General features: G+C 36.8%; 2 protein-coding genes and 1 long non-coding RNA gene across 6 annotated transcripts; 2 read left to right on the top strand and 1 right to left on the bottom strand.

Moving 5' to 3' along the window:
- The first annotated feature begins 894 nt into the window (after positions 1-894).
- On the top strand, positions 895-11,521 carry LOC109082022 (muscleblind-like protein 2). 4 transcript variants are annotated; one of them, XM_042763214.1, is made up of 9 exons: positions 895-1,384; positions 3,153-3,372; positions 4,574-4,732; positions 4,901-5,107; positions 5,462-5,692; positions 7,542-7,595; positions 9,475-9,619; positions 9,735-9,811; positions 10,123-11,521. In XM_042763214.1, exons 2-9 carry the CDS (start codon positions 3,199-3,201, stop codon positions 10,135-10,137), a joined length of 1,062 nt encoding a protein of 353 aa, XP_042619148.1. In that variant the 5' UTR covers positions 895-1,384; positions 3,153-3,198; the 3' UTR covers positions 10,138-11,521. The 4 variants fall into 4 exon arrangements, with proteins under 4 accessions (XP_042619148.1, XP_042619147.1, XP_042619149.1 ...); XM_042763213.1 differs by having other exon boundaries at positions 897-1,376; XM_042763215.1 differs by lacking the exon at positions 7,542-7,595 and having other exon boundaries at positions 900-1,376.
- Positions 11,522-11,551: 30 nt separating this feature from the next.
- On the bottom strand, positions 11,552-12,355 carry LOC122146064. Its single transcript, XR_006160740.1, has 3 exons — positions 12,218-12,355; positions 12,023-12,083; positions 11,552-11,862 (listed from the first exon to the last, which is right to left on the bottom strand). It is a non-coding gene; the product is annotated as an uncharacterized LOC122146064 (long non-coding RNA).
- Positions 12,356-12,365: 10 nt separating this feature from the next.
- Positions 12,366-18,580, top strand: LOC109082023 (ras-related protein Rap-2a). The gene is made up of 2 exons (XM_042763217.1): positions 12,366-13,148; positions 16,812-18,580. Exons 1-2 carry the CDS (start codon positions 12,769-12,771, stop codon positions 17,047-17,049), a joined length of 618 nt encoding a protein of 205 aa, XP_042619151.1. The 5' UTR covers positions 12,366-12,768; the 3' UTR covers positions 17,050-18,580.
- Positions 18,581-20,468: the final 1,888 nt, after the last annotated feature.

The raw sequence follows: 20,468 nt of genomic DNA, 5'->3' as shown, positions 1-20,468 counted from the left end.
CAGTTGTAGAGGCTTGATAGTACATGCAGGAAGGCCCGCCAGGAGAGCGTTGCAATAGTCCAGTCTGGAGAGAACAAGAGCTTGGACAAGAAGTTGGGTGGATTGCTGTGGTAGTATGGTTGTGATCTTCCTAATGTTGTATAAGGCAAATCTGCAGGACCGGGTCGTTGTAGCAAAATGGTCTGTGAAGCTTAACTGATGATCCATCACAACTCCTAGGTTTCTGGCTGTCCTGGAAGGAGTTATGGTTGACGAACCCAGCTGTATAGAGAAGTTGTGATGAAACGATGGGTTAGCTGGAACCACCAGCAGTTCAGTCTTAGTAAGGTTGAGCTGAAGGTGATGGTCATTCATCCAGCTAGAAATGTCACTCAGACAGGCTGAAATGTGAGCAACTACCATCGGGTCGGGTCATATTTAGAATGAAGTTTTACCTGTTGTTTTATTGTAGAGATGTTTTGTTTTTAATTCCCTCATACTGCAGCCAAGTTTTTAAAGAGATTATCATTTCATTAGTTTTAGGGCAATGAACTTCATTTCACTTTAGCACATCAGTTTGTTGGGAGAAACATTTGAACGTGAATCTCAGAGTGAATTCTCTGAATTAGTGTTGTAAAACCCTGAATGTTATAATGTTTATGGTCTCTTATGTTGTCTATCTGTAAGCACATATCTCAACAGATCAGTAAAATGATGCTAGTATATCACTCTGTGTCAAAAGACAGTAAGTTTATACTGTCTGTACAATGCCCTAAAGAATGTAGCAGTAATTTTCTGAGCAATTACAAAATGAATCACACTTAATCTCCACGGACGGCACTGCACTAGTTCTTATTTATTCATACATTGAACACCTGCCTCTCTCTAGTGGCTGTAAGCAGATACTACTGCGCGATGTTTATGACTTTATGATTAAGGTTTCGCAGTGATTTTGTGTGCCGAGATCAGAAATTATATTTAAAGGATTTCGCAGGAAACAGTTCCATGTGTATCCTCTCCGTTGATATGCATCTGGACAGTATACAACTCAGAAACAGGTCATTGTTCGAGGTCTAGTTCATCCTCTGTATCAGCGTCACTGTTGCCGGAGCAACGCGCGACATTCGCTCGGATCAAACCACGCCGCACCTGCGGGGAGTCCCAGAGCAGCGTCCAGCATCGCCCCACTCACAGGCGAACGCGCTCTGTTTCTGAGCGCACCTCGTAGTCGATTCTATAGTATAATACGCAATGACAACAGAATGACAGCAGGTCTGTTCTTCTGATAAACATCCAGCTGTCACGTGCTTGTTGACAGTGAGAGAAACGCAGTCGTGCTGTGCTCCTCGTAGCCTTCTGGCTATAGATCAGCGCGGATTCGTGACTGTCATAAGCAGGTGATCAGGTTTGATTTTCTACATTACTCCTTGCGTCATACCTTATCTTGTCATTTTACGCAACTTATGCAATATACAGGATGTCATTTTAATAATGCAATTAAGCTTTATGGAATCTTTCCGAACAGAAGATCGGCATCTTCAGATGAGAGTTTACAAACTCTTATACATGTATGAGTATTTTATAAATTTCACAAATTAATGCTAAATTTGGCTTATGCTTATTTGGTTTATTGTTGGTATTTAGCTACTCGCGCGTGCATTGCGATCAGTTCGGGCGGTAACAGCGATAAAAGCATGGCAATAGCATTATGTATCACTTTATTATACAATATTTGACAAAGACTGCATGACACACACACACACACACACACACACACACACACACAAAAACAAACAAACAAACAAAAAAACACCTTGGTCGTCCTGACATGAAACTGTACAATACACTAATTTATTGAAACCACCAAACCTAAAATGAATGCACATAAATTCAAATATCTTTCTTTGTCTTTTGAATAATTTTTACTTATAGACAGTGCTAATAACGCTAGTGTTGACAAAAAAAGACATTGAAGAATAAATAACAGTGACAAATAAAATGTAACGCATATAAAATAGTAACATAGTCGAATGTGCTATTTTCACATAACTACATGTTAATTGCAATTAAATGAAAATGTTCTGTACTGTAGTTTAAATTTATATTAAATGTGATAACAGATTCACTTTTGAGTGCTTACATACCTAATATCCTTATTATCATTTTTATATCCTCATAATTAATTTCATAATTACATCTATTCTGAAATTGAAATTGTTAAATTCGAATGTACTGAGCATTTATGGTAAACAAAAAATACTTTAATGCCATTTATTTCATATATATCATATATTTGTAATTACGCATTTGCCACAACATTAAAGTTTAGTTTATAGTAAATAGAATATCCCTAAATGTAATATTGAATAACATGCTGAAATTATTATTATTTAAAATTATGAACAAGTACTTTACATGCATGTACTTTAGTATGTTAGTCAACGCATATCTAAAGCACTACAAAAGATTAAAACATAATAATTTAAAATATGCTTTAAAGTCAAACTTTTAATATTATTACAAAGTGCACTTTTTAAAAGTGTGTTAAGAAACAGTCATGAAAGTGTCTCTCTTCAAGTTCACTTAAGTGGCTTTTTATTTCATAAATATTATATTATCTGCAAGTACAGTTTGTTTTTATGTGGATTACAAAAGAACATTCAGTACTGTTAAGCAAACTTATTTTCCACAAGGGAACACACACTTCAAACAACAACAATATAAACTGGAAAACAACATCAGATTAGGTCAACACACACAAGCATCCATAACTGTATGCTCTCAAATACACCATTCACACACAGTAACACTGATCTGCATCATGCATCCTAAAATCCCCTTCTCCGAGGCTAATCTGTGTTTTTCATGGCAAATTACAAATATTCAAATTGCAATTCATTATTTAAATATTTTGGCTTTAATAAAGCTGGATTGAGATGCCATTATTTGCATCGTAAGCAAATATGTAATCCGGAAACATTCAAAATCATCATTCAGGAAATACTTTCATGGGTCACATGAACCAAAACCAAATCCATACACTCTCCATTCCTTCGACGCACAAATTGTTCCGCCATACTTTCCTGCATACTTTCGTCATCAGCACTGTCGAGCATGTTGGGTTGACAGTATGGCTTTGTGATTGACATCTCGAACTCTGCTTTTCCCATCAGCGACTCTACGCCACAGCACCACGCTCTCTGAGGCATTGTGGGTAAAATGTCAGTGGCTTTGCCGGCTGTGCGTGATGTTAAATGGCTGACGCTGGAGGTGTGTCGGCAGTTTCAGAGAGGCAGCTGCTCACGCAGAGACTCAGAGTGTAAGTTCGCACACCCACCCAAGAGCTGCCATGTCGACAACGGCCACGTCATCGCATGCTTTGACTTTCTCAAGGTAACGAACTCCATTCAGGAACAGATGCTGTATTAATATATTCCATCACATTAAATATCCATTCACATCAAATACTGAACTGGAGAATATCATGATCCATATAAGAGTCTGATAATTTTGTGTGTTAGGATATCATTTATCCTAGATTGTAGCCACGGTATTTTGTGCAAGAAATTTAGGTTTAAAATTCACAGCAACTTAGATGGTATCATAGGAAGCATATCACATACACAAATCAATCCTCTCTAGACAAACAGCAGATTCCATGCAGTGTTGGCCAGTTGAAAGGAGAGTATTGCTTCAGGCTTTCCTGATTTGTTTTGGTCGTTTTTTTTTTTTTATTAGCTTCTTTCTCTATTGGCTCCAATCAGTCTTTTAATTGTCGTCCTCATTGAAATAAAAACCGTATCATTAAAAGACCAGAGTGTAACTATGTTTGCATGACTGTAGGAGGAATTTTCTGTAGTTTAGTGTTATTAAATAGCATCATATTGGATGATTATTAAGCAAGTGTTAACTGTAGTTGAGATACAATGATTATACAGCATAGTGTCTTAAAGTGTCTTAAGAGTACTTATTACTGAAATAATATACTTTTTAAGAATATGCTTAAGTGTAAACTGAATGTAATATTTTGAATGCTTAACTGCATAAGTACAATTAAATTAAGTATATATGTGTATTAAATGCAATTAGCTGAACTTTACAGTGTTTTGACCCACTTAAGTAGGACTTAAGTACAGTTGTAGTAAATACAAATGAAGTTGCAATTAAGTATAAAATATATTTACTTTAAAAGTAATATTGAAAAACAGACTACCATTATAATTATAACAGTCATACAGTTATAATTATCACACAGCTATAATCAAGTGCTTTACATGTGCTTTAATATGTTAGTCAACACATCAAAATAAGTGTACTTCTTTTAAAGCCTGACAAAAGTTCATTAAAACATAATGATTAAAATTTGAAAGTAAAACATTTAATATGGTATTATTACAAAGTGCACTTTATGAAAGAGTCATGAGATTATATGTCTTTACACTTAAGTTGCCTTTTATTTCATTAGTATTATAGTATATGCAAGTACTGTTTTTACACTAGTGCACATTCATTACAATTAAGCATCCTTATTTTTTTTTTCCCAAGCTGAATGGGTCTCAGATGAATATTACTATGTGTTTGTGTTTGCTCTCAGGGTCAGTGTTTGAGAGAAAGCTGTAAATATCTTCACCCTCCATCTCACCTCAAGGCTCAGCTTGAGATTAATGGAAGAAATAATCTGATTCAACAAAAAATGGCTACAATGTTACAGCAAATGCATTTTGTGCTGCCTGGATCCAGCCTGTCATCTTTGGTAAGGCCCTCACACTGTTTGGTCCTGCCCATTTTCTGACTTTTTTTACTCCTCTGGTTGAAATGCGAAACAGACGTAACGTTTGTACCTTCAGCTCTACTCTTGTAAAGGTAATTAGGTTTTTTAAAAGAAATTAAACATGGGATGTTGTGCTGTTTGTCATTGCAGGCCTCATTTCCTGTCACTCAGAGTTTGGGGGTGGGGCCTGGGATCAGTTACACCCCTTACATCATGCCTGTCTCTCATGGGATTGGCCTGATCAACACAGAAATGCTTCCCAGTAACCATCAAGTCATCATCCCCTCTGCCCCTCGGGTATTAGTACAGACCTCAAACGCAAATCATCAGAAAGTGCTGCACTCTGACAAAATGGAGGTATAATTCAATAAAAACAACACACACACACACACACACACACATGACAGAAGCACATATCAAAATGACTAAAAAAATAAACAAAAATGAATATGAAAACTGAAATATATAAAAATAAAAGATGGTCTAATAGATAAACTGAACACTTAACCCGCATTCAAAATATAAATGTTTTTTTTTTTTTTTTTTTGTGCAGCCATATTATCAGTTATGAGCAGGTTAATATATTCCCTAATGACATATATCGAAATAAATTGATATATTGGCTCTGTTTCATTTGATTAAGCTTTACATTGAAGTGTATGATTGCCAGAGGAAACGCAGAGATGTTGCTGTGTATTTGTGTGTGTGAAGGTGTGTAGGGAGTTTCAGCGGGGCAGCTGCTGCAGAGGAGAGACGGACTGTCGATTCGCTCACCCCACTGACAGCACGGTGATCGACAGCGCTGATAACACAGTGACTGTGTGTATGGACCATGTGAGGGGGAACTGCAACAGAGACAAGTGCAAGTACTTCCACCCTACAGCACATCAGCACCTCCAGCTTCAAACCAGACAGACCCTCAGCCCGGCCGCTACTGCCACGGTGAGAGCTATCACACTTCCTGTCAAAGTGACGGCATGCTCATTATAAAGAGCTCATCCTTCAGCTGAATACTTATGAGCAGAGCCGTTTCCAGGGGCTGAGCGAAGTGTGCGACCACACAGAGCCTCACACTTTACGTGAAATTTGGGATTGCAAATTAAATAAAAGGGATCGCAAAAGGCCAAGGACTATAGAACTATAGGATTTAAAAGGGATTTCAGACAATAAGGAAAAAGTAAAAGAACTAGAATTTATAGTAATGCATTTGAATTCAAATATTTAGTATTAAAATATGCAGACATTCACTCTTAATCACATGCCTAATATGCCAAAAGCTGCTCCGTTAATGTTTTTTGCCTCGTTACATTTAAACGAATTACATGAATCAGAATTGCATTAATTTCACGTTCATATGACAAAAAGTCAAATAATTTGTGTCACTCTACCGTAAAAAAACCTGACATGAATGAAATGTTTAGCCTATATCTTACCTTGAGTTCTTTCATCATTAAAACCACATCATGCTGGAATTCGCACGGTTTGATTTTTTTTTTGTCTCCCTAGCAACATACAGAAATGTGCAGTGCTGCAGAGCAGCGCTGAGAATGTGAAATACTGAAGATGCCCCCCCCCCAATGTGTATATTTATATTGCATTAATGCAAACACAACATCATTCAAAGATTTTTTTTATCCAAGAGTAAAACTTACTACTTAAAAACAACTATTTTAAAGAAGACATTACATTCCAGAAGGCAGAAAAAATAAAGAAACAGCAAACATTTTATTGTAGCACACTATATTGTAATCTTAGACAATAATTCAACGGCCTGGAGTAAATTATTCCGCTTATACTATGGTTACCACACCTCAAGACATCAATAAGATGATATATTTAAAGGGATTTGTCCGGTTTTTGTACTTAAATCGCTATTGTGAGTAGGATTATTTCTTCCACATCTCATCCAATGCCTCTTTTGCTGGTTCCAGAACATTAGTCATTTTAAAGCTGGTAACTTAATGGAGGCTCGAGCCGTTGATAGCATTCTACTGCAGTTATTAATGAAGTTATTAGAAAGACAGCGAGAGAGACAGAGACACACAGAGAAAGACAGAGAGAGAGTGTGAATGAGGCTAAGTTACCTCTGTGCGTCCCTCAACAGTGTTCTGCAGCAGCTTCTTTAAACAGCGCTGTTATTACCTCGCTAGTGAGAAATGTCACATTCGGAAAATCGTCTGTCATGTTGCTGTTTTTGTTACTCCTATGTGCTGTATAGGTACTGTATGCTAATTTCAGTTATTATAGTTTTACTATGCGAAGTGATATGGCACTGTAATGCGGTCAGGAGAGCTGCCTGGAACTACGTTCGCCCTGCGTTTCCCTGAAAATAATTGCACACCTCAGAATGTTCGTTAGCCAATCAGATTCAAGCATTCAACGGCCCCGTAGTATAATCACCAATATTTTATTTATTCTGATTTTTAAATATTCATTTTGTACAAATTTTTCTCCCTTTTATCACTAAATTTGTAAAAACGTTTTTGCTTTAGGTCACCCAAACAGTGCTTCTTTCCATCCATGTTCTTCTTTGTGTCGTTAACCCTGGTTCTAACATAAAGAGACTGCTCCAAATTCTCTTTAGACCATGTTTTCAATTATATGTTGGATGTATACACATTGGATGTAGAAGCTCAGCTGGATAGTTTGTGTGCACTTGCTTGTGGTTCTCTGCTTAAATTCTTTTCTTTTTGCTTCTTTTTTCACTTATTCCTTCACATGATGCACCTGCTTGCTGTATGTTAAACTCTTGGCCTGCTGCTCTCATGTTGTGGCTTCATGCTGTTTGCAGAATCAGTCCAGTGCCAAAATACTGAAGCGACACCTTGAGACATCTGTCGACATGGTACTTCACCATCCACCATTCACCTCGACTTTAATGGCTGCAGTCCATCAGAGGCTTCACTTAACATTTGTACCATTTTAGCGCACAGTGTTATAGTTCAAAACCCTGTCTTATTCCCAAACTTCATACAGTCCTGGTCTGAAAATGCCATTGTCGGGAAGCATTACCATTTAAACTCTTGATTAATGGCCCATGCAGAACACAGACGGGGCTCATTTTGTGGACATGAACACAGACAATATACACAAAAAATAATGCTTCCAAAGGCCACAATTCATTCTGAGCAAATTCCCCTTGTGTGGGCTTAATTGTATTGAATGTGCACTTGTAGTATACTTTAAATCTTAAAAGAACATTTTTAAAATACTGCACTTTCAGAAAATATAATTAATGAAAATGTATTAATGAAATATAAGGCCATTTAAGTGTATTTAAAGAGAGACACTTTCATGAAAGCATACGTCAAATTAAACATCTTAAAGTATGTTTTAAATCATTATGTTTTAATATTACATTTAAAATCAATATTACATTTAAATGTAATATATTTTATATGGCCTAAATTGCAGCTTCATAATTGCAAATGTGTAATGACAGCTATATTGAAATTGATGACATACAAGTTTCAATCATTTATATTTTAGTTTATCATAAATGCATGTCAATACATTCTGCAGCACTTGAACCATATTTCACAGACAATAAAAGTAATTATTAAATGACATAAAAATTTACTTAAGCCCTACTTAAGTGGGTAAAAAACACTCTAGAGTTCAGCTAATTGCATTTAATGTAAACATAAATAATATGTTTTCATTTGAATGCAGTTAACACTGAAAACATTACATTCAGTTCACACTTAAAGGGATACTCCACCCTAAAATTAAAATTTTGTCATTAATCACTTACCCCCATGTCGTTCCAAACCTGTAAAAGCTACGTTCGTCTTCGGAACACAATTTAAGATATTTTGGATGAAAACCGGGAGGCTTGTGACTGTCTCATAGACTGCCAAATAAATAACAGTGTCAAGGTCCAGAAAAGATATGAAAGTCATCGACAGAATAATCCATCTGCCATCAGACGTGCAATCTGGGTTATATGAAGCTGTGTATGCTCTTCTGTATCATCCGCACCACAGGGATGCGCTGTTTTCTTTCAAATCAAAGCTAAATACACATAGAAACAGCGCATCCTTGTGGCGCGGATGATACAGAAGAGCAAACACTGTGGAGGGTGTTATAGAGAGGAGCAGAGGAGACTATTGACAAAGGAATTATCGAATAAAGTCGTTATTTTGGTTTTCTTCGCTTACAAAAAGTGTTCCATTGCTTCATATAACCCAGATTGCACGTCTGATGGCAGATGGAGTATTCTGATGACGACTTTATTACCTTTTATGGGCCTTGTCTCTGTTATTTTCTTGGCAGTCTATGGGACAGTCACAGGCCTCCCGGTTTTCATCCAAAATATATTAAATTGTGTTCCGAAGACTAACGGAGCTTCTATGGGCTTGGAACGACACGGGGGTAAGTGAAGTATCCCTTTAAGTATATTCTTTTAAATGTATATTATGTCCATAATAAGTACTCTGAACCTTTAAAAGTATGTTAAAGTCTACTTATTTTTTTTACAAGGAACTGTTTGTGGCATTTACCATTAACCAGATATTCACCAATAAAGACTTCTAAACAGTCGAACAGAAATCTAAAGCGGAGCTCAAGCTACAAAGATTTTTTATAAAAATACATAGAAATATGCACTCAAGTTCATTGCCTGTGAAGGTTTTAGTTGGCGACTAAAAGACTGTGTGTGATTGGCTTAAGTGGTTTCCACACATCAGTCTCTTTCACTCTTCCTCTCGGTTTCTTTCTTTCAGGCTGCTCCTCGTGCTCTGTTGGCTAAGCGTGTGGCTCTGGAGCCGACTGGAGGAGTAGGAGGTCTGTTTAACTGCGGGACACTGTCCTTCCAGCAGACCGTCAGCCCCGCACCGCTGCACACGGCCACAGCGATGCTCCCCACAGGTACATTCACTCCAACACACTCACACATGCATGCAGTCACATCACCTGCCCACATTTCTGCTACAAACTACGTTATGTTTTTTATTGCTTCTGTGTGTGTTCCCTGTTGAAAAAGTTCCCATGATGCTCGGCGCACCAGCTGTTCCTGCTGTCAGCCCTTATGTTGCTGCTGCCTCAACAAACGCCAGTCAGGTTTGTTCATTTACTTTCCCACTAACCCACCTAAACCATCAGAATGATCACATCACAAAACATGTTTCTGAAAGTTACAGTATGTTTTCATAGCACATCAAGGACCTTTATCTAAAAAAAATTATGACATGGTCACTTTAAATATCATTGTTCAAATTAACAACTTTTATTAATAAATATTATAGTTAATTTGATTATCGTGTTATGTATCTGTGGACACATTGGTTTGTTCTGTAATATGTTTTATTTAAGCATTAGTGGAGGAGGATGAGCTCTGTAAATTATGTTTCTCTTTCTGTTTTCTTCAACAGTTCATCTTAAAGTAGAGCACAGAATATGGACCCATTGCTAATATGAATGACCACTACCAGGTCAGAAATATTTTCTTTTTAGTATATACAGGGCAATTTAAAAGTCTGAGACCGCTGAATAAAATGCATCTGTTTTGCATTTTTTACATTTTATACAAAATTATGTAACTTTATTATAATGTTATATTATCCAAAATACCATTAATTTTACAATATCTAAATAATCACTTTTTTGCTTTAATGGCAGCAGCACTCAGTATATAAAAAATGTATTTATATTCAATTGGTGATCTAGAAAAAGTGAAAATATTAGCTATATCAAATACTACAATGTTACTTTGTTTTTGTTTTTTCTTCAAAATCCCAAAAACTGTTCATTTCTGGGTTTGAATGGGAAAATCTTTTTGCAGTGTGGTCTCAGACATTTAGACCTCATTGTGTATTTTAGTGTGAAACTGCAGTTATTCAACAATAGGCCCAAATATTTCCTACTGTGTACTTAGGAAAACTAGTGCAGTTTGTAAAGGCTCTGCTCATCAGACTACAGACACTGCAGTGTGTTTAGTGGATGCTGGGCGCAGGACCACTGCAGTGTTGCAGCAGCTGCTCTCTCTCTCTCTCTCTCTCTCTCTCTCTCTCTCTCTCTCTCTCTCTCTCTCTCTCTCTCTCTCTCTCATACCAACAGCGCCACCTATCGTCATGCTGCGGCTCATACTGGCCATACTGGGAAAACTGATGTGGCCCATTGCCCAGCTCGTTTGTATCTACTTACTTATACCTAGCCTAATAACAGTCCATTACTGTATTTTATGAATGTACATTATACACTCGTTCAAGTGAAATGCTGTTTATTTTCAGCAGGAAAGGCAGTGAAAGATAACACGACTAGAATGTTGGCCAAAGGTGAGATAAATTAAAGCCCAGCAGGGTTACTGTGTACTGTACTAAAAGTTTACTAACTTTTGTGTTTGTATGTTTTTAAACAGTAAGCACTTAATAGAAGACAATCAAAATATGCCACAAAATTTTAAAAATAACCTACGTGTTTTTTTTTTCTTCTGATTGTGTTTGTTCTTCAACAAACAACTTTCAAATACATTTAAATGTGTGATTATTTGTTTTGTATGGGGATTTTACTCTCAATGTTGATGAAACACTGTCTCATTGCAAACATGTGTGTAATATTTAGATGAATATACTGAATTCACTGAACTGATGCTATTATGAATTGACAGCATTCATAAAGAAAATGTTGAATCTCATGAACTATTGACTGTTTAACTCACAGACTGTGTTTGCTATTTTAGTCTGAATAGCCTGGTATTATTATTATTTTATTATTATTATTATTATTATTATTATTATTGATGTATAATAACCCAATAAAAAATGAAATGATTCCTTATTTTTTATCATTATAAAAAGGTCACACGGTGATATTTTATGTTAACATAGATATGTTGTGAAGGCAAACGCAGAAAACAGAAGTACAGCACTAACCGGGGCCGAATACTGCGTGTTTCCATAGCAACAACACGCATTCTCGCGCAGCCGTCGCTACGGTGTTTTTGTTTTTTTCCGCCCAAACATGTCCTTACGTCAGTGACAACCGGCTAGTTCTGACTCAAGCGGAAACTCGGCCTCGGTCTGTTCGGTGTTGTGGGCGCGGTTTCAGGCAGCCGGCCGGCTATTGGACACCTCGAGGATCCGTTAACCGACGAGAGCGTCTGCCTTCGCCTTCTGTACGGAAGCCGAGATGGAAGAAAGAGGCGTGAAAGGTACCGGTTCGTGAGTGGTTCGTGAGTTTGTATCGGATTTTTTTAGGTTATTTTAAATAATAATATTTATTTAGGTTTTTTTGGGCTTTTAAACACAATGTAAACAGATCCAAAGTGCTCACCTTTGATTTGTAGCGACACCGTGGTACGGTTAGAAGCAAGAGACCCGAAGATCTAAGTGCCCTAGCAGGACACAAGAAGATCAGAGGTATGCACAACCAGATAATGCCTTATAAACAATTTAAGGCATCGTCAAACTAAACCTCATAAATAGAAATATCAACAAAAGAAAGAAAGAGAGAAAAGAATATACATACTGTTTAAAGAAACTAGCATACGGTGACATGATTACGTCATGACGTAAAAGAATCAGTGAATCGTTCTTGAATTGGTTCATTCGAACGAGCTGCTTGAAACAACCGGTTCGCCAAAATGACTCGGACTTCACATTAGTGGAGCGGAGCGGTGCGGTGGAGGATCCCCACCCGTGAGCATGGCGCTGTGCTAGTGTATAACGTTAAATGAAAACCGGAGAGAGCAGACGGAGAGGGAAAACACTAGCATGCGCCCCGATCGCTTCAAATAATCAGATTTTAAGGGACTGTGTAATAATTCACCGATGCCAGAGGCAGTCCGCTGGGTTTCTCCACGCAGTCTTCGTTTGCTTCTATAGGATGGTGAGCTGAGCAGATAAAAAGCACACGTTATTGGTGATTGCATCTATCCAGTCGTTCCCTGTGGTGAATTACAGGCGCGCGCGGGCCGCCGGTGCTCCGTGATCATGAAGCGCTGCAGCTGCGGGAAGCGCGTCTTTGTGCGAGGCGTGTTTATGTCCGCGGACAGACTCGTTTAAACGCCCTACACATGAATGCCATTGTCATGTCGAGTGCCGTCTGAGTTTATTTTGATTCTTCGAACCGTTCAGACCGGAGAGATGCGTGAGTATAAAGTGGTGGTGCTCGGGAGCGGCGGGGTCGGTAAATCTGCCCTCACCGTGCAGTTCGTCACCGGGACGTTTATTGAGAAGTACGACCCGACCATCGAGGATTTCTACCGTAAGGAGATCGAGGTGGACTCGTCGCCGTCGGTGCTGGAGATCCTGGACACGGCGGGCACGGAGCAGTTCGCGTCCATGCGGGACCTGTACATCAAAAACGGACAGGGCTTCATTCTGGTCTACAGTCTGGTGAACCAGCAGAGCTTCCAGGACATCAAGCCCATGAGAGACCAGATCATCCGAGTCAAGAGGTGAGATGAGACCCATGAGCGTCTCGGGGCTTTGCGAATGATGACGTGTGTTCGCGTACGAGGAACATAGTCTCAGCACATCTGTATTCAGGACCGGCCCGTGAGTGTGGTTGGGCCTCTACAGGCCTGTTGCGCGAGCTTTGATGCGCCGCATCCAGTGTTCAGACGCACTGCTGTCTGCATGAAAGATTCATGAAAGATTCATGCTCGAGTGATGCGATGCACTTCACTGCTGCTCTAAACCTGAGCCACACTTCAACTGCTGCTCTCATGTATTTAGGAAACATAGTAAAGCCTTTAATGACATTAAAACAGTGGTCTTGTGGCTTTTAGTCCATGTCTATTCTATTCTATTCTATTCTATTCTATTCTATTCTGTTCTATTATTTGAACAGGCCCACAACAGATAAAATGAATCCTGGGAGAATGCATTTATAGAAACAATTAAAATAAAGTTGTCAAATTGCATTTCACACACACACACACACACACACACACACACACACACACACACACACACACACACTACATAGATATATATATATATATATATATCTCTATATATATATTATAGATATATATAATATATTTTTTTTTTTTTTTTTTTTTTTACTTTTTTTTTTTTTTGTTTTTTTTTTTTTTTTTTACTTTTTTTTTTTTTTGTTCTAAACTGTAAATGGTAATAAATTCTGTTTCCTTTGAAAATATGATATATATATAATATATATATATATATATATATATATATATATATAAGCATTTTTCCCAGGAGGGAAAAACATTCATTTGAGGCTTCAGAGTTTATATTATATATATACACGCCCACAACAATAAAGTGAATATTTCTTATTTTTTATTGTTTTATTGTTTAGCTTTGTTTGTATGTGCATAACAATAAAAATAGTCCATAAAATAATTATTCAAATAGAATTATTATTATTCATCATAGTTTCTGGTCAAGTGCAATTGCAAGTAGCTGTAGAGATCTGGAAGGCTTGAATTAATCCAAATCATTTGAGCATTTAAAACACCCTGAAATTATCTTTTTATCTATCTGTCTATATCTATCAAAAATAGGAAATTCCCTTTGTTCTGGGCATGTTCCAAAAATTGCAATATGTTCTTATTTATGTCTGAAATGCAATTTGATAACTTTATTTATTTATTTATAAAAATGCATTTTACAAACATGTTTCATCTTGTATAGATACTAGAAGTAGAATGTTTTGTCCTTTTTTGTTTTTGTAGTTTGAGGTTGGTTTTTGGCCTGTAGGAGGAGAGTCAGTGCTTGTGGAAGTTTAGTTTATAAATTGTTGGGATGTATTACAGCTGTTGTAACTACTTCTGAAAATTAATTATTTTGTTATTCAAGACTTCCTGCGTGTTACACAGAAAATACAGACTAGATACAAATGAGACTTTTTCGTGGGGCTTTTAAATCAGTGCTTGTTTGACTGCATTCAATGCCATTGAAAATAAAATGTAAGCAACAAGTGGGCAGAAAAGTGTGATAATGAGATTGGTTAGTTTTTTTAATATTTTAATATTTTTAGAATAATTTAAGAATTCCCTAAGGATCAATTAAGATCCCACTGAAAAACAGGAATTTTCATATTAGATCCTTAGATTCTTTCTGGATTCCATTAGTATGCTTTAGGATTGGCTCCCAAATAAAAATCCAGGAGCAACCCATCACCATTAGGAGCTTTACTTGTTAGTGAAATAAAGATTATAATAAGCAAAATAACTGGAGTGGAATAAAAGCGATTACATTATTACTTTAACAAAACAAAAAACAACTTTGATCCTTCTTATCAGTTTGTAACTCAGCCCTAAACTGGTGTAAGTCCACACTCCCACTAACCTCCCAGTCACCCTGATCCAGAAATACACATACAGCCCTCCTCCCACACAAATAACATAGATCTCCACTCTCACGCAGAAGGATGTTTCTGTCTTCAGAAAATATTAAATAATTGAATGGCATAAATATTTCACACAGTAAAAGCGATGCATAATGAGGAGGAGATAGTGGGAGTAAGAGACAGACGTCTGTCACAGCGCTGTTTGTTCTTGTTGAAGGATGAATGAGACGGCTACTCAAAGAGCAGAGAAGGCTTTAGTGCCATTTACAGAAATGAATGACTAAAACAGGTGATTCTAATAGCAAGCATAACTGTTACTTTTACTCGTAATTATACTGTAAAAAAAATCACATGATAATAAAATAATGCAATAACCCGTAATTTAACAACATAAGATGCAACTAAACCCTAATGTAATTCAGCAATGCTAAATGTTACTAAAATGGTACAGTGCAGACCTGTGACCCATTTCTGGTTCATGACCCACAAATTGTGAGAACCAAGGGACAGCACACTGTCCTTCTGGAAGAACTTTGAAACTGTGATGTCATTAGTGGTTTGTTAATAACAGGGTGTGTTTGCAGGGGGCGTGGCCTCAGTAACCCCACCCTCCTCGTCCTCCCTTGGCCGTGATTAGTGGTTGTGGGTGAAGACATTCTTCTTTGGCCTAGAGGAAGACTGTACTGTGAGAATTCAGACGTGAGGTGCAGGATGTATTGTGTGTGTGCCGTGAGAAAATAGTATAATCACAGCGATCCATTTTAATACAGTTGAGATAATTAATTAAAAAGGTGAGGCCATGACAGGCTGTATTGTGAATATAGTCGATTACACAACCGTTTAAAACCTCAGAGTCAATAAGACTTTTGTTTTTTATGTTCTTAATGTCTCTTTTGTTGTCAAGGCTACATTTGTTAAAATAATACAGTGAAAACAGGAATATATTATTACAATTTAACATAAATGCTTTCTGTGTTATATTGTAAAATGTAATGTATTTCTGTGATCGAAGCTGAATTTTCAGCATCATTACTCCAGTCTTCAGTGTCACATAATCCTTCAGAAATCATTCTGATATGATGATTTGATGCTCAAGAAACATTTCTGATCATCAATGCTGAAAACAGTTTGTCACCTTTGATCAATTTAATGCATCCTTGCTGAATAACAGTATCAATTTCGCCTTACAATTTTGAATGATGGTGTGTATTCGAAAATGAAATGATTAAAGACACAAATAGTCTTTAAACAATATTTTATGAAGACAGGTAATATGGTAAACAAGTAAAATGTTAGATAATTTTTCCTTCTTTAAAATGACTTTGTTGTGCATGTGTACAAAAATAATATTTACCAATAATATCATACTCTGACATCCATTAGCCAATCAAATCCTGATGGATAAAATCAATTTCCTTTAAAATATTGTGTTTCATGACTCATGGAAGTTAAATGCATTTTGAATGTGTTTCATGTAGACTTTAACCTACTGGGATGCATCCTAAAGTGCACTGCACACTTGTAGTGTACTTCAAATAAAAGTATATTTTTAAAAACTATACTTGCAGGTAATATATTAATGAAACAGAGGAAACTTTCATGACTTAAGAGCTTTACTTTATTGTACATTTCAAATCATTATCAAACAATCTATCATGCTTTAAAGAAGTTTAAAAACGTTATTTTAAAGTATATTATTTCATTAATAAGTACTCTTTTTGAAAAGTCTTGTTCACAAGGAAGGCTTTGCAGCAATACGGTTTGATTGTTCTGAGAGAAACTGTACATGTGTTTGCAGGTATGAGAAGGTCCCTGTTATCCTGGTGGGGAATAAGGTGGATCTGGAGGGCGAGCGCGAGGTGTCTGTGAGGGAGGGACAGGCGCTGGCCGAGGAGTGGGGCTGTCCCTTCATCGAGACGTCTGCCAAGAGCAAGACCATGGTGGACGAACTCTTTGCAGAGATCGTACGGCAGATGGACTACGCGGCACAGCCGGATAAAGATGATCCGTGCTGCTCCTCCTGCAATATACAATAACCCCCAACACACACACACACACACAGAGAGAACTCACATTACACTAGCTTTGATGGACCTTCTAGTCTCGACGGATTTCCATCATGCTGTATCTGCAGACTGACAGTAACTCTGAGGATTTTCTTTCTTGTCACTTTAAATCCTGACTGACTCAACCACAGGAAGAGCACTTGCCTTCGGTTTCACATTTCCTGTTTGAGCAGGATCATTCAGTGGCGATTAAGTTGGACTTTTATGTTCTTGGTTTTATGGTATTGTGACTTTGTCTGAATTGGTCACCAGGTCAAAGAGAGAGAGAAATAAGAGGGTTCTTAGCCATATGCTTGATATAGCCATATAATCCTTTAATGAAGACTTTATAAATGTCCATTTATTTGGGAATAAATCCCTGAAAAATCTTCTTTTTCTTATCAATTTCTCTTCTGACACACATAGAGGTAGAAAACAGTCAGGTGACTTCAGCTTTGTTCCAAAACCTAGTTAACTGCCTAACTCGACAGAATTAAAGCCCAAACTAATTAAGCCTCGTTCAGACTGTCAGCCCAAATCCGATTTTGTGTGTATCCGGATGGAATCTGATTTGAATAACTGACTGTCCACACAAAGTGTATTGTAACGGTTCATATCCGATTTGTGTGTCCATAAAAGCTCTTTCGTTTTACGGAATATGCAGACTGAAACGGATTTCCAGGAATGCGATTTGAATAGGATTCCAAACCACATATGAATGTAGCTTGAAATGGATTTGCAAAAATCAGATTTCATGTAGTTCATTGCCGTTTTTAAATATGATATGATTTCAAACGGATTTGCACAAAAATCGGATTTGGGCTGACAGTCTGAACAAGGCTTAAGTTCCTTATGCATTCCCAGAATGCATTGCGGTGAGCTCTACGAAAAATTCGCCCAAGATTCTTAATATTCGTGGATTTCATTTCATTTCTTAATATTTTGCCTAAAATAGTAAAATCTCGTTTTTTGTAATGTGTGTGTTCTATGCATTTGTAGCGCACCATGCTGTTAGCTTAGCAACATCCTAAAGTCAACACAGGGACAGGGACGTATCGCCCTCCACCTCTGGACACAGAGAAGTTCTGTTCATTTAGGATCTCGTAAGGCTCTGTAGGACTTGTCTCTTTTTCTGTCTCTCTCTGGTTTATCACCCTCTTTCTCACGCATCTCTTCAGCATCTCGGCCCCTTTCTGCACTCGTTCTCAATATTCAGTTATGCTCGTGTGGGTCATTGATGCTGACGATGATGGCTATTGCTTGACTGTGGATGCATTTGTACAGAGGTTGCCAGTTTTTGTTGGTATCCTCCACTTGGCTGGGCTTGAGGTTCGATATCAAGGCTGAACTTATAGATTACGGAGGTGTGTGAGTGTGTGTGTTTGAAAAGAGAGCTCTGAGTCAGTATTGATTTTATATTTTTTATGTGGACCTGTGCTCAACTCTTCTGAATGATTGAATGGTGACACTCTTTTTTGTTTTGTTTGGCACCTAAATAAAGTGCATCTGACACTGCAGTGCAGTTTCTGTGTTTTTTCCATGTTTTATAACCTACACGCACACTGTCCAAACACATGGCGCTTTATAAATGAGACATATTTGACCAGAACATGTTACGGTGAAGAACAAAAGCACATCCTGCAGTTTGTTTGAATATCTACATACACACGACGTGGTCTGTTTTCCGTCAGGCAGGTTTTGTTTATTTGATGGCTGTTAAACTATTTAGTTGTGAGAGATACAAGTTAGTTGTGTAACATTTAACAGATGCTTTCCAACTGAACTGACGTTAAGGTGCTCTAGAGGTTTTTCCATCATCATGAAAGTTTTACATGAATAGAGCTTCTGAGATGAAGTCTCCAGTCATATCGGTAGTTCAATAAAAGCTGTTTTATTTTACAAGGAGCTGGCTCACACACACACAGGGGAAATGAGTTTAGTTAAATTATTTGTGACTGACAGCAAACAGTGCATTTCTACAGTAGGATCTGTAACGCCAGTGTTATTGGAGTATCAATGATATATTTATATATATATATATCAATGATATCGTTTTTTTTAATATTTTGAATTATATGTTCTGTTTTTGTTTGGTTTTTTACTTTAATTTGTTAACGTTTTAATTTTGTTGTGTTTGTAATTTTTATTGGTTTTATTTAAATTTTTATATAGATTTTATAATTTTTTTAATGGTGTTTATTTAGTTTTAGTTATTTTAATACTTGAAGTAAAATGAGAAATGTTGCTTTGGCAGCTAGTTAATTAATTATTTTTTTTTTATAAAAAATACAAAGTACATAAAAGGTGCATATTACTTGGACATTTCTATTCAAATGCATTGATTACAATTTATGTATGTATTTGAGTGCAAATAAACTGCAATAATGTTTTATTTAGTAAATAATTACAAAATAATTTTGTATAGTATAGTGAGGTTATGTGACAAAATTGTAGCATACTAAAGCTCAAGATATATCATGGCATCCTGCATACTTTTGTTTTTTGTGTGTGTGGATGGTGAATGAAGTCTTTATTGTGGGTAAATAATTTATCCATTGATGAATGGTTTGTTAGGATAGGACAATATTTTGTTGGGATAGGCCGAGATACAACTGTTTGAAAATCTGAAAGCTGAGTGTGCAAAAAAATCTAAATACTGAGAAAATCACCTTTAAAGTTGTCCAAATGAAGTTCTTAGCAATGCATATTACTAATAAAAAATTACATTTTAATATATTTACAGTAGGAAATTTACTAAATATCTACATGGAACATGATCTTTACTTAATATCCTAATGATATTTGGCATAAAAGAAAAATTAATAATTTTGACCCATACAATATATTTTTTTGGCTATTGCTACAAATATAACGTTACTTAAAGGGACTTAAAGGGATACTCCATCGCAAAATGAAAATTTTGTCATTAATCAATCTGAGCAGTATGCAGGCGGCTTACGCTCTTCTGTGTCAGCCACGCCACAAGGATACTTTTTTTTACGTGTATTTACGCTTTGGTTTGAAAGAAACGGTTGAATCACTGCAGAATCAATAGCAGATGGACTATTCTGACGATGCTTTTCATACTTTCCTGGACCTTGTCACTGTTATTTATTTGGCAGTCTATGGGAAAGTCTCAAGCCTCCCGGTTTTCGTCCAAAATATCTTAAATTGTGTTCCGAAGACGAATGAAGCTTTTACGGGTTTGGAACGACATGGGGGTGAGTGATTAATGACTAAATTTTCATTTTGCGGTGGAGTAACCCTTTAAGACTGGTTTTGTGGTCCAGGGTCACATATATACACTACTATAATCAAAAGTTGGGAATAATTAAGATTTTTAATATTTAAAGCCTCTTATGTTCACCAATTCTGCATTCGTTTGATCAAAAATACAGTAAAGACAGAAA

This window comes from Cyprinus carpio, chromosome A9, assembly GCF_018340385.1.
Source record: "Cyprinus carpio isolate SPL01 chromosome A9, ASM1834038v1, whole genome shotgun sequence".
NCBI classification, from domain to species: Eukaryota; Metazoa; Chordata; class Actinopteri; order Cypriniformes; family Cyprinidae; genus Cyprinus; species Cyprinus carpio.
This window is presented reverse-complemented; position numbering and strand designations above follow the sequence as displayed.

Coding starts and splice junctions, on each gene's coding strand:
- LOC109082022 (XM_042763214.1), top strand. CDS start 3,199: ATGTCAGTGGCTTTGCCGGCTGTGCGTGATGTTAAATGGCTGACGCTG. Junction 3,373..4,573: donor CATGCTTTGACTTTCTCAAG/GTAACGAACTCC, acceptor GTTTGCTCTCAG/GGTCAGTGTTTGAGAGAAAG. Junction 4,733..4,900: donor GATCCAGCCTGTCATCTTTG/GTAAGGCCCTCA, acceptor TTGTCATTGCAG/GCCTCATTTCCTGTCACTCA.
- LOC109082023 (XM_042763217.1), top strand. CDS start 12,769: ATGCCATTGTCATGTCGAGTGCCGTCTGAGTTTATTTTGATTCTTCGA. Junction 13,149..16,811: donor CAGATCATCCGAGTCAAGAG/GTGAGATGAGAC, acceptor ATGTGTTTGCAG/GTATGAGAAGGTCCCTGTTA.